Here is an 18,938-nt window from a genome sequence, read left to right as displayed (position 1 = left end):
TACCTTACTTTCAATCCCCACTCCCTCTTTCAGGTGAACCCTGATTCGATTTGTCCTGCGTCATTTGGTGCCCAACGTTTGATGATCTAGTAGGTATCAAAATCAGGATTAATAGAAACTATTTCTTACTACATATCTGAGTTACAAAGTTGTTATCTTGGTCTTAGAGATTCCTGTGAGCATAAAATACCTGCACAATCTATGCCATGATGGCCAGGCATGAAGTCCCAGCACCACCCTGCCCACTGCCAGGGGGACAGCCAGCAGAGCAGGCAAGGTGCTGTTACCCAAGCCTAACAGCTTACCTCAACCCATAAAGCCTGCAAGAGTAGAATGAAACACAGACTCCGGAGTTGTCGTCTGGCTTCCACATCTATGCTACTCACGCATGCTGCCTTAATTTGAGAATGCCCATTTAAAGGTTTAACAATGTCTGCTCCATAATAAATCTCAATAAATGATAGCTACAGCCATTTTAGCACTTTAAGCACTAATTTAAAATTGCTGAGTAAGTAATAATTCTCTCACTCATTGATGACTTTACCCTACTATGAAAGCCAAAATTAACAAACCATATGCAATAATAATCACAAAAGTATAATACTGAGAAGCAAAACTGTGGTGAATGAAGCAATCTTGAATGTTTAATAGTTTTGAAAGTATATTAGCATGTTTATACAGATTTCCCAGATCAAGTGCAATCCATTAATTCTACTTTGGGGCCATCTGTGAAATTCAGGGTTTTCTTATAAAATATTGCAAATCAAAATACTCCTTTCACAGCAACAGAAGATAAAGGAAAATCTGATTTAACTCACCACCCTGGCATGAACACTTAGGTAAGACCTTTTAAATGTCTTTACCTGCTTTCTTTTTAAATGAATGAATGAATGAATGAATGAATGAATACATAGGTGCTTAGAAGAGATGGCTCAGAAGAGTACATGCTCTCAGAGAGGGCCTGGTTCACCTCCCAACACACGCCTGTGGATCACAACCACCTGTAATTCCAGCTCCAGATAACCTTCTGGTGTCCTAAACTCGGCAGGCAGCAGTATCCATACAGGCAGGGGAAACACCCATGCACAGAACACACATATTCTTCAAGAGCAACAAGTGGTCTTAACTACGAGGCCACCCTTCTAGCCCCACACCACCATTTTCTACTTACTATTTTATTTCTATTTCTATTTCACTTTCTATTTTTTTTTTTTACAAGTTTTACAACTTTTAATCCAAAGCAATCTAACATTCATTTGGTTCAATGAAACTGAATGAACCCTACAGCATATAAATTCTAGGATCCGAGTTAGGGATAGAACAGAAGTGATAATGCAGAAAGATCCAGTGGACAAGTGGCAGTGACATATTGATCTTCATCCTTTTACCCGCCCCCGCCCCCAGGCATGACTGGGTACAGAAATAAAACTGGGAGCAAGAAAAATAAGATAGAAATTGTGCTCACCAGGAATATATAGTTCAATTACAAAGACAAGCTTACAGATATATAAAAAACACATGGCAACAGAAGGAGAGACAGGAAAGGCACTTTAATAGAAGTCTGAAGATGTAACTCAGTTAAGGCAGTCCTTGCTGAGACGCACAAAGCCCTGTGTTTAGTCCCTAGCAACATATAAAACCAGTAACGGGTATGTGGTGGTGCATGCTTGTAAGCTTTAATAGGTGTGGGAACCCATGCCAAATTTTGCCATGTCAGAAATCCTGTGCTTAGGCTGTATGCTGTGACCTTCGAGTTGCTGACCTTTGCCTCATGAAGTCTTGTGTTCTAGGCTATCCTTGGACTATTTACCTTTGAAATAAGTAGGGAAGTCACAACTTGGAACCACCCAGAGGATCTAGGAAGTTCTTACAAGGAACTACTCAGATCAGGAAGCAATTTAGGCTATGGCATTCTTGCCGGGGGGCTAGGGTGTGTGTGATTAGAATAGATCCTATTGACCTTGCCCAATATATGTTCCTGCTAGTCGGCAATAAAGTGGCTCTTGATCAGAAATTTCCTGACTTGACTCGTTATTTCTCGCGTCTCTGTATTCTACTTTCAATTCCCACTCCCTCTTTCAGGTGAACCCTGATTTGATTTTTCCAGTGGGCTGGGACCCGACAAATAGGACTCTGGAGTTACAGAAAGGATCATCAGAAATTCAAGAACATCTTCAGGTTCAAGGTCACCCTAGGCAACATCAGACACAACAAAAACAACAAAGCAAAATTAGGAATCAATAATAAAATCCATCTAAAGAAATATTATACTGTCTAAGAAAAGGTCTAAAAAGTTTGACAGGTATAACCCAGACAGAGAAGACACCGGCTAGAGAGGAACTCACAGGAGCCTGTAAACTAGGTAGAGGCACTTACAATTTATTATTTATGGGAAAACACCAAAGGGTCACAGCATGATTTACTTTTTAAACTATACAATCTCCCTAATGCCTTTGTAGCAAATGGACTGTGAGAATAAGTGGAAAAGAAGAGTGCTTGAGGAGGCAGTTACACTAATTACACAAAAATTTACACTTTTCTGAGCTAACATGGAGAGGGGTGACTCTGAAGCGCTGATGTCATATTAATTGCATTTGCTACCTGGGGCAGAGAAAAATGAGTAAATCATAGGATTCTCGCCAGTGATTAAAATTAAAAATGCCATTTATTAGGTAAAAACCAGGACAGAACAAATGGAACATTTTGTTAAAAGCTGGTTTTGTTGGCAGAATACTTGTAGTCCTAGGTACTCAGGAGACTGTAACAAGAAGGACCCTTGAGTTCACGAGTTTAAGTCCAGCCTGAGTGACATAGTATGACTTCTGATCAGTTAATCACTCAATCAATCAATCATAGAAGAAATAAAATAGCCAGCCTTGGGGATCACCAATGTTTCAAGGACAATTTGTGAAAAAAGAATTCATAAAGAAAACTGACACCAGTAAATAAGAAAATATCTAGTGTCATTGAAGCCAACAAAAGACTATGATGAAGGGATATTAGTTATCTCAAATGCTGTTGAGAGGCTACAGGCTGTCAACTGGAACAAGACTAGAGCCATTTGGGAAGAGAAGCCTCAACTGAGAAAACGCTCTCACCAGACCAGCCTGTGAGCAAGCCTGGGATGCATTTTTTTCACTGGTGATGGGTGTGGGTGTGGGGGAGCCCAGCTTCCTATAGGCAGCACCTTAACAAACAAACAAAAAAGGCAGACTAAGCAAGGTATGAGGACTCCTCCGTAGTCTCTGCACCAGTCACTGTTTCCAGGCTCCTGCCCTGATTCCTTCAATGATGAAACTATATGCTGAAAAAGATCCTTTCTTTCCCAAGTTGCATTTGAGTATGGTGGTTTTTCATAGCAATAAAAACCCTAAGGTAGTTACGTTTAAAAAAAAATTAAATACAAAAGAAAAGCAACTAGTTCTCCCTTCCTAGATTATGGAATATGCCAATTGTGTATTGTTCAGAAGAATCGGAGCTTCTTTTCCTGAGAATCCTGGCCATCCTGAAAAATGACAGATCCTAAGTCGGCTTAGTCAAGCCTTAGTTATTTCCCAGGTTACTCTGTTCCATGTAAACTGAAAAGGCTGGTAAGCTTCTTCAGCTTTTATAGTTTAAAAAAACTACAAAAGGTTTAATTTATTCTCAAGACAAGCTTTCCCTCCTTTTTTCTATCATTACTGTTTCTATTGTCTACCGTTGTTCATTATCTAAAGCCTCCACAAGCACAGGCTGTAAAGGAAAGAGAAAGTTATAGTTAAGTGCAGGCGGAATCCTATGGCAGAACACTTCTCCACTATGCACAAAGCCTTGGGTTCAATCCCCAGCTCTGTACAAAAGTAAAACAAAACCCTGTGGGGGGAAAAAAAAATCAATGTGTTCTTAAGCACCACTTCTGAGTTTCCCACATCAACCATCTCTGCCGTCATACCAAGGAGGCTCACTTATATCTGCTCACTATGCCACCTGTCTCACTATCTTCCGTAAACATCTGACTTTATAACCTATACATATGCCAGTCTGTTACAAATTAAACATGAACAAAAACTCAAAGTTCAAAAAGTGTCTAGAAATTGCTTGAAATCAGTCTCAATTAAATGAGCTCAATTAATGAAAATAAAAGTCAATAAAGATGACATCATACTGGACAGAGAAATTTTTAAGGCCAGCAAGATGACTCAGTAGGGTGAAAGCACTCACCACCAACCCAGGCAACCTGATTCAATCCAGGGAACTTGTGGCAGAAGGGAATATACATACACAAATTTTTAAAAATTAATTCAAAAAGTTTACAGAGGCCGGGCGTGTTGGCGCACGCCTTTAATCCCAGAGGCAGAGGCAGGTGGATCGCTGTGAGTTCGAGGCCAACCTGGTCTACAAAGTGAGTCCAAGATGGCCAAGGCTACACAGAGAAACCCTGTCTCGAAAAAAAAAAAAAAAAAGTTTACCAAAGTTCTTGGGGAAACTGAAGAAATTCTAGCACAGTCTGCACTAACGGCCTTCATTGTAATGACACTGGTAAATTGAAGAGCGATAGAATTTGCCTTATATGCTGACTTAGAATCCAAAGCAGCAGAAAAATGCAGCTGCATTGTGAAAACGTGTCCTGTTTAAATAGCATTTAAAACTCTTCCAGGCTGGAGAGATGGCTCAGAGGTTAAGAGCACTGTCTCTTCTTCCAAAGGCCCTGAGTTCAATTCCCAGCAACCACATGGTAGCTCACAATCATCTCTATAAAGGGATTTGATGCCCTCTTCTGGCCTGCTGGCTCACATGCAGGCAGAATACTGTAAAATAACAAATAAATCTTTCAAAAATAAGAAAACAAAACAAACAAAACTCTCTTCCATGAATTCACTCCACGAAATACAGAAGTAAAATTGAATATTAAAGATGTGGGGCTGAAGAGATGGGTTGGCAGTTAAGAGCAATGGCTGTTCTTCCAAATGACCCAGGTTCAATTCCCATTACCCATATGGCAACTTATACTTGTCTGTAACTCCTGTTACAGGGGATCCAACACCCTCAGACAGACAGACATGCAGGCAAAATTCCAACATACATAAAATACAAATAAATAAATAATTTATAAGTTCAGGACAGCCAAGGCGATACAGAGAAACCCTGTATCAAGCAAACACAAAGTTAAAGATTTAAAAAACAAAAAACATAAAAACAAAATTCACATTCCACATTGAGGTTAAAAAGCAAAAAAAAAAATCCTGTTGTATGTATTACGTCCATACATCTTAAGAAAGATCTCGAAAGAAGTAGACTATGTGCAAAAGACTTTCAGAAACATAAGAGAGACAAAAGCCAGGCACGAGCCTGCCGTCCTTCTAGAGGCAGTCTACAAAGATCTTACTCAAGTGCTGCACAATTAACTACCTGCCTTTCAGAAGCACTAGATTTCATCCAAATCAACAGGCCATCCTAACTTTTAATGAAGCTTCTTGACAAAAGACAACTTTTGTGATAAATGAACCACCAGAGAAGAGTCTAATAAAACTTACCATTGTGTATTGCATTCAGCAACTCTGAGAAAGCTTTTAAGTAAGGAAAAAAGGACGTCAGGTTAAGATTATTCTCAAACACACAAAAGAAATACATAGGCATCGACTGAATCAGTTTAACAAAATCTCACTCGGTATGTCTATCAGATCTTGTTGCTTGAATATTAAAACCGAAAGCTTTATTCATTTTTCCATAAAATAACTCCCTAGATATTATGTTTCATTTACTAACACACTGCCTAGTAAACTGAGATGTTAGGTGCATTGTCACAATGGTGCCACTTTTTAGTGTAATACATTTTTTGAAAATTGCTTTTTAAAAGTTATCTACATAGTATCTTGCTGAAATTGAGTCTCCACTGAATGTATTAATCAGCCTTAAAGCACAACCAAAAGTTATTAAAAAACAAAATCACATTATCCCTCTAACCCTTTCCAACATTCACTTTCACTCCCCAAGCTTCAGTATAAATATGAACAGAAGTGCAAACACAAGCTACCTACAACATTTACATTAAGGCCGATGGTGCCCAAATATTGAAAATAGCATGTCACCAAGGGCAGAGGTAACAATTCTATAGAAGTACCACAGTAAAAGACAATGATTAAAATTTGCAATATTTGACTATAATAACCAATCCTAAACACAAGACAAAGCAGTATGCAAAAGAATCTTTGTACAAGAAAAATATCTACATAATAAAAACCTAATGCATTTTGGAAAATAAAATTTAGACCTTCAAAAGTGGTATAGATTAATATATTAGAAAAGGCACTGAACCAAGAATCAGAAAGCTCAGGTTACTAACCCAGTTGGACAACTTACTAGTTGTTGGACAAGCTCCATCATGCCGATACTGCATGGAAATTTCTGTGGATAAGGGGGAGAGGGAAATTAGCAAAGAAATTGATGTAGACTTAAGTTTCTTAAGAAAAAAACAGGCCAGAAAAATGGGGGAATTCATGACAAAGCCCATTTAAGAAGACAAAACAAGCCTGGAAGGATAAAAATTATATGCTAGTATTTGGCATGTAAGAGGAAAAAAACTATACATAATTCTCACAAGTAATAATAGGCTCGTCGAAGCATACAAAATTTCTGTATAAAGAGCAAGAAAAAGACACAAGGGCTTACATATCAATAACAACCTGGAAAGAGAAATCTCAACAATGGATTGATACTTGGTTGGCCTGTGGGACCGTCTGTGGGACTGTCTGTGGGACCGTCTGTGGGACTGTCTTAAGTGCTGTGGGAAACAGCCAGCTCACTCTGCATACCATCATTCCTAAACAAGGGGTCCTGAACTGTGTGAACATTGGAGAAACCAAGCTAAACACAAACAAAAAAATGCTACCATTTCTCTCTGCTCTGACTAGCTATGGAAGTTCCTGGCTTAATTTCCCCATTAAGACTTCCTCTATAACCTGAAACAAGCTCCTCTCTCCACTTAAGTTGTTTTTTGACAGGCATGATATAAAGAACTATTTAAAAAGAACTCTTTGATCACTGGAAAATTTTCATTTTGGTAGAAACTAGAAGGGTGGGGGAGAACAAAACAAATAACCCTTTGCTCCTGAGTGGTCTGTTCATGTCAGGAACTCGCCTCTATGACTATCACTAAACTGTCTTTCCATAGTCTCCTTTTGTAGCATCACCACTATAAAATTTCAGCACTGAAACAGATTTCTAAGTATTTTATTTTACAAATGGTATGTCAGCATTATAGTAATGATTTTGAGGATTCTATTTTAAACATAAAGCAGTGGGGGGAGGAACAGAATATACTACAATAAACAGTGCTAAGCCATCAACTTCTTGTTATATCTAGGTGTGAATACACCATGCAGTGTTTCTATATGGAGGCAGAAGAACAATTCTGGGGCGGTCTCCGCCCAGCTTTACACGCAGTGCCAGGTTGTGTGTCTTTGGGTACAAGGATACATGAGTGAAGGGCAAAGAATAACCTTCCACAAAAAATTTGGGAGAGGAGCACACAGCTACTAAGATGGATGTGGTAGCACATCCTAGCACTCAGACAGCTAAGACAGGAGAATCTTGAGCTCCAGGAGAGCCTCAACTAAGACAAAAATCAAATAAAGAAAATAATTCTCACAACAGCAGCAAGAGCAATTGTCCTGCCTAGATTAAGCGAGAGTACCTGCAGTATTCTTAAGAATGTTAGTGCTCTCAAACAAAACACAGTACTGTTAGTTACTATAGGCTGAATGAGGCACCTTATTTTTCTTCATTAAAGAAATTCTGAAATAATAATAAATTACCAAGACTAGGTCCAGAATGTCCTATTTCTTCATCCTGACTCTCATCCCCAATGAACCCATCCTTCCCCAGCCTATTCAACCCATACTCAATGGAACACAAGCTTTTCTATTAATTATATATTTACTCCCTTTTCTGAAATATTGAATTTCTTACTCCAAAGTACAACTTAATCTCCCCTAAGCTCACTAAGCTACCACGGCATTTGCTCATGTCTAACCAGTGTTTCCAAAGATCATGTTCACCATTACTAATTGATCAACTTATTTAAAATAAAATAAAATAATAAAACGAGGAAGAGATAGAAAAGAGGGAAAGGGAAAGGGGAGGCGAAAGGGAAGGGAGGAAAAAGAAAAGGAACGGAACAATTTTTGAGGCAGGGTCTCAACTGTATAACCCTTAGCTAACCTGTAACTTCCTGAGTAGACAGACTGCCCTTGAATGCACAGGAGACGGTTACCTCTGACTCCTAGCCCTGGGACTCAGGGTGTGTGCCACCTGTACCCACCTGTACCTGGCTTCTTCCTACTTCATTACTTATTAGGAGCAGAGGGATGACTTACAGATAACAAATGACTTCTGAATTTAAAATTTAGCCCAATGGAAAAAATAACTTTTATTTAATATGTAATGCTTAAGTGTTTAATACAATTTGAAACATCAAGTACTCATCAGCAGCTGTCAATTTACCAAGCTTCTAGGATACTCTTTACTCTCAAGTTTAGCAGTAAGAAAATATGGTTTTGGGCTGGAGAGATGGCTCAAAGGTTAGGAGCACTGGCTGCTCTTCCAGAGGTCATGAGTTCAATTCCCAGCAACTACATGGTGGCTCACAACCACCTATAATGTGATCTGATGCCCTCTTCTGCAGATAAAGCATTCATATAGAATAAATAAATAAATATTTTTAAATACTGTTTTTAGTTATAAAACTTTTATTAAAAATGTGTAAAATCAATTATCTCAGCTTCAAGTAAAATAGTTTTATTTTATAAATTTAGTTATTTTAAATAAAACTAAAAACATTTGCAAATTAAAACTTTAGGCAATTTACTCATTTAATACTACAGTAGTGTCTAAAGGGAATACCCTCTAGATAATTATGTTTATATAACAGTAAAGGAATGTGAATCACATTTTGTACTTCAACTAATGTACCACAAACGCTGCTCTCTGAAACAAACATTACTTTCTATGCTTAAAATCTCCCCTAAGTTTATAACAGGTTAAAAGAAATCTTTTGAGAGCTGTAAATTAGTTATTTTCTTAATTCCATCCATCTAAAGACATGTGTTTTAAAGAAGCATTCAAATGTAACTAACACTGAAATTCAAAATTTTCTCAGCTATGCTCCAAAATTACAGGACTCGGTGAAGATCTCTAAAAAAACAAAATTAAGCTTTATATTCTCAGCAAGGTGTTTATTATTATAACTTTTGCTAAAAAATTATATAAAACCAATATTTTATGAGTAAAAATAAATAAATGTGTTGTCTGTTGCAAAAGCTAAGGTTGACTGTTAGGCCCTTATGGTCTCAAAGGCAAGATAAATAAGAAACATTTATTCAAATGTGCCATATATTTAAATCTTTTTAATGAACTTTGTTCCCACTGTAATTTATTTTTCCCACCTCCTGAAACACTGATTCTCAACCAAAGGCAATTTGGCCTCCTGGGGGCATTTAACAATGTCTGGAGACATTTTTATTATGGGGGGTGGGGAGAGTGCTACTGGCCACTAATGAGAAGGGGCTGGGAATTCTGGTCAACATCCTATAAAAGACCAGTACTACACACAAAGAACCCACACACACACACCAACAAGGACCTGACTCCACACAGGGGCTTCCTGCAGCAGGTAACAACTCTGTAAGTGCACTGAAGTGGGGGCTGTTTGCAAACCCCGACAGGCACCAAAGTGAACTAAGAGAAACAAACAGATAAACTCTGGAAGGTATGATCTTGGGCAGCTTATTTACCCTCAATCCTCAATTTTATCAGCTCTGGAACAGGGACATCACTATCTCCTTATAAAACTACTGCTAAATGAGACATAAATAACAATACATTTAATGAAACATACCATAACAGATAAATAACATTTATAGTTAGTGTTTCCATGTATGATTATATGAAAAATTATAACCAAAGAAAGCATGCATGTATGCTTTCTGTCTTGGAATGGTCATAGTTACTTCTGCTTACTGAAGCTAATATACAAACTATTCAAAGATTTTGTTTATTTTGCATTTACGAAATATACTATATGTGTATGTATGTATAAAAATGAACATTTTCATTTGTCTTTATTTTATATACCATTTCTTCCTTCTCTCGTTATGAACTAATTAAAACAATTATTATCCATTAACTGTGTATCTTAGCTGAATCTTATTTCAACTATACAGAATCCAAAACTACAAAAAAGGTGAAGCTTATAGTTAAGATTTACTGAAAGCCATTTATCTCATATTCAAAAAATAACCGACAAGTAAAACTAAGCTTTTATGGGTAGCGCTGGAGAGACGGCTTGGTAGTTAAGAGTAGCTACTGCTTTTCCAGAGGACCCGAGTTCAACTCCCAGCAACTTTATCAGGTGGCTCATCTCCAGGAGATTCCATCTCCTTTCTGACTTCCAGGAGCAGCCACATGCATGTGAATGCACATAAATGGAAACAAATAAAAAACTTAAATAAACACCAGAGGCAGGATGTGGTAATGTATGCCTTTAACCAGAGCACTCACAAGCAGTGAGTAAGTCTGATTTACATAAATTCTAAGAGGGCCAGAGCTACTTAGTGCGCTCCTGCAGAGAGAGAGAGAAGACTCAGGTTCAGGTCCCAGCACCCACAGTAGCTCTGTTAACTCAAGTTCCAGGGGTCCTACGCATAGTTTAGGTCTCTGAGAGCAACAGGCACTAACACGGTACACAGACACACAATCATACGCATAACTTTCAGTATTTTCTTAAGGATTAAAAATATGTAACACAAATTACAGATTACATAGAAGCATACCAGTGATGTAAGTACTACATATAAACTCATTTCTACCATCATAAAACTAATAATAAAACAGGTATGGTGAAGCACACCTGGAATCTCAGCACCAAGAAAACAAAGACAATTGATTCATGGCCAATTTCAGGCCTGTCTGTGCTACATGGTCAGTTCTAGACATGACTGGGACATATTCCAAAACTGAAAACAAAAGCAAAGCAAACCCTGGGGCCACTTGCAAATCTATTTAATGAACTCTCATTTGAGACTTAAAAAAAAAAAAAAAGCAGGGGGATGGGGGAGTTGTTTTAAAAAAAAAATCACTAGATGCATTTTGTACTGAATACATTTAAAACAAATTTTAAATAATTTAGGTATCGTTTGACATAAAAATGCACCTGACAAGTCCTGAATTTATCACTGATTAAAAGAAAAAGTTCCAAACAGAAATTCACATTATTTATGTCCAATTACTGAGAAAGTAAAAACTAAAAATTAAGTTTAGCAAAAGACCTTTAAATAAGCCACCAAAAGTAGTACAGAAATGTTTACATCATAAATATGAGTCCTAATTTGGTGTTCCATATAATATACAGGTGGAACAAAAACACAACTAAGAAAAAATAACAGATGACCGATAAGCTGTTTAATCCACATTTAACCAAGTAACATGAGATAAATGTCAAACATTTAAACACGAAATCGTTTCCTAGAATTGTAGAATGCTTTTTCTTTTTTCATTAGGAAATGAAAAAACTAGGGTCAGTGAGATGGCTCAGAAGGTAAAGCGCTTACCACCAAGCAGGTAGCTGAGACCCACAGAGTGGCAGGACGGGAGGTGTCCTCTGCCAGCCACACACGGGCCATCTCCTCCTGATCACAGAAGGTGCCGTTCCAGCACTAGGAAGGCTGATTCAGGAAGATCAAGAGTCTGAGGCCAGCCTTGGCTACCAAGAGATCCTGGCCAGCCTGGGCTACTTTATCAACCCCTTATTTTCAAAAACAAGTGATAATAAAATAACTTAAAAAATAAAAATTAACAAATGCAATGTTATAAATGTCAGTTAGTATACAACTGTTTACAACTTCTTGGAGTAAAGAAAAAGGGCAGTAGAAGGATTGAGAGGAAAACAAGGCACAAATCCCTACCTGAACCAACGGGAGATGAGCCAACACTAAGACTCTGCAAGCTTCCATTCCTGAGCAATGTAGGAGACTTCTGAAGACTAGAGCTTGTTACACTTCCTGCGGCTGATGCTACAGATGATGTTGGAGAAGCAGAAGAAACTGAGAGGTGAGAAACATTCTCTTGATTTTTGTTTCCTTTGGGCCGGCCAGGCCCATGTTTACTTTGTTTATTTCCTTTTCGTTTCTTTTCCTTTACAGCTTCTTCTTCTATCCCAGAAGTCTGAGCCCGCTTATATCCTGCTGTCGGGTGGCTGGAGCTACCCAGCTCTCCAGGAGAACTTTCAAAGCTTTTAGGCTGTGAAATAACAGTTGAGGTCACAGGGTGACCAACCAAAGAGCTAAAACTATTTACTCCCCCTTCTTGGCTTCCAGACTCTCCTTTATGTACATCTTTGGTTGATGATGACTGCTGGGAGTGAGCGTAACTGTCATTTCGCAGATCTGAGTCTGTGAAGCTTAAGAAGTCCTGGGGAGACTGCACTGAACTTCCAGAAGATGATTTCACACTGCCGGGGGTTCCTGAAAAACTGCCTGTAACAAAACACAAACAAAACCCCAAGGTGAAGGAATAAAAAGTGGACACAATGTTTCTCTAAGCAACAAACTGTAAGAAGGGTTTTTTTGGTCCTAAGTAAATTATAAAACTTAGGTCATCACTATGTGACAAGTATAAGAAAGGTTACTGTTGAAATCAACTTTACCTCTACAGATATCTTTAAAACACTTGTCAAAGTGAGTATCACACATTGACTCATGAATTGTACTGTATTCCTAACACACAAGCTGTCCCTTATCTAACCTAACCTTTTATCAGAGTTTCTCTGCTCTCTCCCAAACACCCTGTTAGAGGTATTACAGCGAAGACTGAACAGACACAACATTAGACAAAACTACAATGTGCTTTCCAGGCAACTGTCTTTTTCAAGCTGTAAAGATAAAACTGGAAATGATACAAGGTACAGTAAGGACTGCAACATATTTCTCAGGTTATAAGTTCTAAAAATAAACTCTTATCAGCGATTAAATTATTCAGCCGAATATAATCCCACAAAATAGATTAGATGCCCTAACTTATATCCTACAATCTCCTTGCTCAATTTCCATGAATCTTCATAATGAAAACCCAGCCACGAGGCCCATCTTACTGATTTTAAAAATGAAGTGTCATGTGGAGAGATGGTTCGGTGATCAATAGCATTTATTCCCTTTGCAGGGTACCCTAGTGCAGCTCCCAGCACCCACACGGTGGCTCACAACTTCTGCAACTTCAGTTCCAGGGGATCTAATGTCCTCTTCTGACATCTTAAGGCATGTGCATGGCACACAGACATACACACAAACACTTATACACATAAAGTAAATCTATCTAAAAGCGGGAATGAAAATTCATGAAGAGGGAAGTATCTTCTATGCCGCTTTCCAACTGTTTCCAAACATCCTTGTTCGCCTGGTAAAAAACAGTTTGATCCACTCCTATTTCACAAAATTCTTCACATTTGCTAAATGAAATGAAATAACTAAACAGATTCAGTTCTGACATCTGTTTCATAAAACTAAACACTAATAGGGCTATAGTTATAGCACATGGGAGAAACTGGTCAAAATCCCCCATTAAAACACACACACACACACACACACACACACACACACAAATGTAATATTAAAGAATACCAGATACTTTTAAATATTTAGTACACTTAAATTAGCTAAAATTCACAGGGTACAGTTAATAAATAAGTATGACCATCTCATATACCTTATCTTCATATTTCAATATTTTATTGATTGCCTCACTTATGTAACTGTAAGACATTTTCCTACCATGTCCTGAGAGGCTGAAAAGATTCAATATTACTAAATTCCAAAAGCATAACAGCTATCTTTTTTAAATATATTAGCACTGCATAAAAATAAAAACTTAAGACAATAAAGCAGGCCTAGTAACCCACACTATAATCCCTGCACTTGGAAATCTGAGGAAGGAAGACGAGAAGCCACATAGGTTATTAAAGACCAGGCTGGGCTACACCTCAAAAAATCAAAATTAAATAAACAATTTTAACAGTGATGTGAATAAAGTTACATTTAAGGTTAATTAAGGCTTGGTTAATTTTCAAAGGGGTTTAAGAATAATAGTGGAATTTTTATTTAAATATAATAGTGACTTTAACGCTTTGTTTTATCTATACTTGCTTAATTTTTTTTTGTTCTAAAAGGACTATGTGTACATACATTTACTTATAATTCTGCAGCTCCAAACCACTACTAGTATGAAATATGAAAGGCCAGCAGATTAGTGATCTATGACTTACAAAGTATGGCAAGAGTCTGGATTTAAGTTTAACAAAATCTTCAACAAAGATAAATGTCACTCTTTTCATATACGTCTAGAGGAACAACTGAGCAAGTGAACAAGCTATTTAATCCCCCACCCCCAATTTTAACATTTCTTTTTTTCAAGATATATCTTCATGGGGCTGGAGAGATGGCCCAGAGGTTAAGAGCACTGAATGCTCTTCCAGAGGTCCTGAGTTCAAATTCCCAGCAACCACATGGTGGCTCACAACAATCTATAATGTGATCTAACGTCCTCTTCTGGCCTGTAGGCAGTACATGCAGGCAGAGCACTGTGTATACAATAAATAATTTTTTGAAAAATTGACTAACAACAAAGATGTGTCTTCATATTTAAAACTACATAAAGCAGTTATTTAAGTGTATACATTCTAAAATTTAGCAGTGTTTCTATTTTCCATTAACAGGGTTGCCATAAAACTACACAAGTCCAGTTAATATTCAATTTCAGTTTAGCACCGAACAATATTTGGAAAAAACACTAAAGTACTATTGGCTGTTTACATGAAATTCAAATATACACACATCCTGCTAACATAGCAGCCCGAGCATGTAACATAGGGCAGTTGAGTAAAAGTCTACTTTTAATTTCAAGTTTTGTAATAAATGTACACGTTACAATGTATCACTGTTTAAGACCTAACTTAAAATTCCATAAAACATGCTCAGGCCTTATTTACCTAATAAAACATAAAATATTAAGAAAGTAAATAAAAATAATTTATAGAAAGAAATGTCCTATTCTTGCAAGAAAAGCTACTTCTGTTTTTCTCCCTAATCTTAATCTCTAGTCTACAGCCATTTAAACATTAAAATTATAGTTAAAACACACAAATCATTATATATAGAGATCAAAAGTTCCAGAAGCATTTAAAGACATACCAGTATTTTTAGCAAAAATCCTATACTATCAACTAATTACATAATCTAGATTAATCATTAGTTATAAGTAAAAACTAAATTCTTTTACAAAGCAGTAACTAAAATATTGTTAATACCTTGTGGAAAGGGGCTAGATGCTGACACAGTTGTTCCTGGATTTCTTCCACCACCAGGCTTCCTTCCCCTTTGACCTGAGCTGTGAGCCGAAGATTTCTTCCCTTTGCCCTCTGACCCTCTAGTTTCTGAAACGTCTTTTCCACTAGAGGTATGTGCAGAGACTTCCTGGAAATTTGCATTTGTGAATCGTGCGGCAGTATCTTCCAAGCGCTTCAACGATCCAGATATAGAGTTGTTGCTAGTGCTTGTATAAGTCTAACATTTAGGTTCAAACAAACAAAAAACAAAAACAAAAAAAAAACAAAAAAAAAGGAAGAGAAAAGAAAAAAAAAGGAAGTAAAAGAAAAAAAGCTAATTATATTTGGCTAAAGAAAACAGCACTGAACTTACAAATGTGATTACTTCCATTATAAACATGTCAGCAATTCTACCAAAGAAAATCAAGCAAAAACCATAAAAGCTATAACATTGACTTTAAATCCCCCTCCCCTCCTTTTTTTCCCCTGTTGTTTTACCATCTTCAGGATCAACCCCAGGGGCTTTCATGTCTGGGCAAGCACACTATGCCACTGGTTTCTCACACACCCTACCCCGTCACTACTTTCAAACAAAGTGTCTATAATTCATATGATGATAAAGGCTAGACTACAGGAAATAACAGTTGACTTTAGTAATATACTTTAAATAATGCACACAAATACCAAAGGTATTAATTTCTCAAACATTATTTTCACCAAGAACATACTATTTTTTTAATGGAGATTTCCTTCAATAAGCCGATGGATTTGGGTCTAAAATTATGGAACACTTCATGAATCTGTATGTCATCCTTGCGCAGGGGCCATGTTAACCTTCTCTGCATCGTTCCAATTTTAGTCTATGTGCTACGGAAGCAAGCACAAGAACATGATGTTTCTTAGCCATGAAATTATAAGCTTTAGTGTTCAAAACAGAAGCCAACAATTCATGAGAACAAAAGTGCACTGTCAGCTCAGTAGACGACAGCACTCACTAGACCAAATGGCCCCCCCTGGGATGCAGAGTACTTCAAGAGCCCCAGCAAAGCTCTCACTCAAAAGAGAAGTTTCAACCTTTAGAACACAAATCTCTCTCGGAAAATTGAAGGAAAGTTTTATGGTGTACTATGACTGCAAAAACAATTAGAATGCCTAAACAACTACTTTCTGGGTTTACTAATCGTCTTAAATACAAAATGGGGTGGGATAAGTGAGTGTGGACGTATATGACGCCAGATGGTTGCTAATTAACATGATTCATACCATCCCTTGGGAGCAAGAATTTTTATGTCAAAATTACGTTCACAAGTATCATAGAGACTTAAATTCACTGACTACCTTGAATATAACAATTTTGAATAAATCAAATATAAATGTTATCTAATATCAAATTTATTGTTAAAATGAAAATTTGAAGATGGACAAATATTACTTTCTCACATGTGACACTTAGTATGACAATAAATTTAAAATTGAAAAATAAAAATCAATTTTCAAAATGATAGGTGATTTTTTCTTTTTGCAAATTCAATGTTCAAAAGAAGGACAAGAAAAAGTGTTTTATAAACATCTGTAATCCCAACACTCAGAGAGGCAAAAGCAGGTGGATCTCTGTGAGTTCGAGGCTAGCCTGGTCTACAAATCAAATCCCAAACAGCCAAGGCTACACAGAGAAACCCTGTCTCAAAAAAGACTAAAAAGACCAAAAGAAAAAAGAAAAACATCAAATCTTTACTGCTACCACCTTGAAAATTTATCATCTCTTTGCCAATAAAACATTTCAACAATAAGTCCAGTATTATTTCATAAAAATGAAACAATCAAACCGGGCATAGTGGCACATGCCTTTAATCCCAGCACTCAGGAGGCAGAGGCAGGTGGATTGCCTGTGAGTTCAAGGCCAGCCTGGTCTACAAAGTAAGTATAGAACAGACAAGGATGCAGAGAAACCGAAAGAAAGAAAGAAAGAAAGAAAGAAAGAAAGAAAGAAAGAAAGAAAGAAAGAAAGAAAGAAAGAAAGAGAGAAAGAGAGAGAGAAAGAAAGAAAGAAAGAGAGAGAGAGAAAGAAAGAAAGAGAGAAAGAGAGAGAGAGAGAGAGAGAAAGAAAGAAAGAAAGAAAGAAAGAAAGAAAGAAAGAGTGAGTCAGTATTCTAACCAACTATAATCCAAAAAGAAGGTCAAACAAGAAAGGCTTCACAGTCTGGCAAGCAAACCCTTTCAACAAACCAATCACATTAAGCTGATGCAACTTCATGCCTTACTTTGGAAACATGAACCTTTTCCATGCTGGGCAGTTAATTTGAAAACTACCCCCACCTCATTTTCAGATACTTCTCCATGCACCCTGCCCCGCCACACACACACACACACACACACACACACACACACACACACACACTTAAAAGTCGATCCTGAGGTTCATCACATCTGATCCTTGTGAAGTTTAAAAGTAATCTAAGAAAATACAGTGGTGAGCCCCACACAAAGTCCATCAAGGCAGGCAGATCTGGACCCAGGGGGCCTGCACAAATTTTTGTACCAACTAAGGACAATGTAGGCAATCAACCTAGCACCCTCTATTCAGATCTAGCCAATGGTCAGCTCATTCTCCACAGCTGTGGGTTGTGGGCACTGCTCTGACATGATTACTTCCCCTTGGCGTGCCCTCAGCGGCACACAGAAGAATGGGAAGCAGGCTATCCAGATGAGACCTGACAGGCTGTGGTAATATGGAGGAGAAGGAGGGTCCCTTCTGTCAGAGGTCTGGGGGACGGGAATAGGGCAAAAGAGGGAAGGAAGGTGGGAACAGGAAGATACAAGTGAGGAGATAACAATCAGATGTAATCTGAGTAAATTATAAAAATAAATAAATAATTGCTGAGATTGGTGGTGGGGAAATACAATGATGTTCTTCACCCATGTGCTTTATTCAAGCATCAAATAAAGAATGAAAAGAAAAACTGGAATACTCTAAATGGAAATACAGTATTCACTTCCACAAGACAATTTAAAATCAAGGGTTAGTCAATTTTCCCACTTATTTAACAGATTGTCTTTTTTTCCCCCTAAAGTCTTAAGTCTTTCCACAAAAGGGGACGAGGGTGGGATGAATTGAAAGCAATGAGTAAATGATTAAAATTTGGGGGAAAAAAAAAATCACTGAATTCAGTAATTGAATATTTCCATTTTTTTCTGTACCTAAATTTTCCAGAAATATCAGATTGAAGGGGGGGAGGGCGCGCATTATTTAGGTGATGACTTTACTTTTAAAATTTTATGCATTATAAACTGCCCTTACCCACAAGACCACACAGGTTTCATTCAAAGAGATCTTGACCTAAACTCCATATTTTAAAGGTATCTCAAAAGTGTTTATTCAATATAGTACTACTGAGGCAATATGCATCTGTAGAATTCTCATGTGAAGATTCAAAGTAAAGGGAACAAGGGTTGGGGGGAGGGGCATGCAGAGCTAAGGAACTGAGCCTGAGAATTCCTCTCACAGTAGTAGAGAGCCTCCCTCTGAGAATGACCTTAGGATATAAAAATGCTTGCTTTTCATGCACTTTCAAATACAAAATGAAAGGTA

The 18,938-nt window shown here is 37.5% G+C and overlaps 1 protein-coding gene across 19 annotated transcripts in view; it reads right to left on the bottom strand.

Annotated features, from left to right (window-relative positions):
- The window catches only part of MLLT10 (MLLT10 histone lysine methyltransferase DOT1L cofactor), a 146,483-nt gene that overhangs the window by 30,507 nt on the left and 97,038 nt on the right, over nt 1-18,938 (bottom strand). For 17 of the 19 annotated variants that reach the window (XM_084782433.1, XM_084782430.1, XM_084782431.1 and 14 more), the window contains 4 exons: nt 15,332-15,587; nt 11,940-12,509; nt 6,340-6,384; nt 5,514-5,546 (listed from right to left, as the gene is read on the bottom strand). In XM_084782433.1, coding sequence (XP_084638559.1) covers nt 5,514-5,546; nt 6,340-6,384; nt 11,940-12,509; nt 15,332-15,587 — 904 coding nt within the window. Of the gene's footprint in view, nt 1-5,513; nt 5,547-6,339; nt 6,385-11,939; nt 12,510-15,331; nt 15,588-16,077; nt 16,217-18,938 lie in introns of all 19 variants that reach the window. The other 2 variants (XM_084782429.1, XM_084782434.1) reach the window with 2 other exon arrangements.

This window comes from Acomys minous (assembly GCF_964271855.1).
Source record: "Acomys minous genome assembly, chromosome: 5".
Taxonomy (NCBI): Eukaryota; Metazoa; Chordata; class Mammalia; order Rodentia; family Muridae; genus Acomys; species Acomys minous.
The sequence above is the reverse complement of the archived record's forward strand: the minus strand, read 5'-3'. Positions and strand labels throughout refer to the sequence as shown.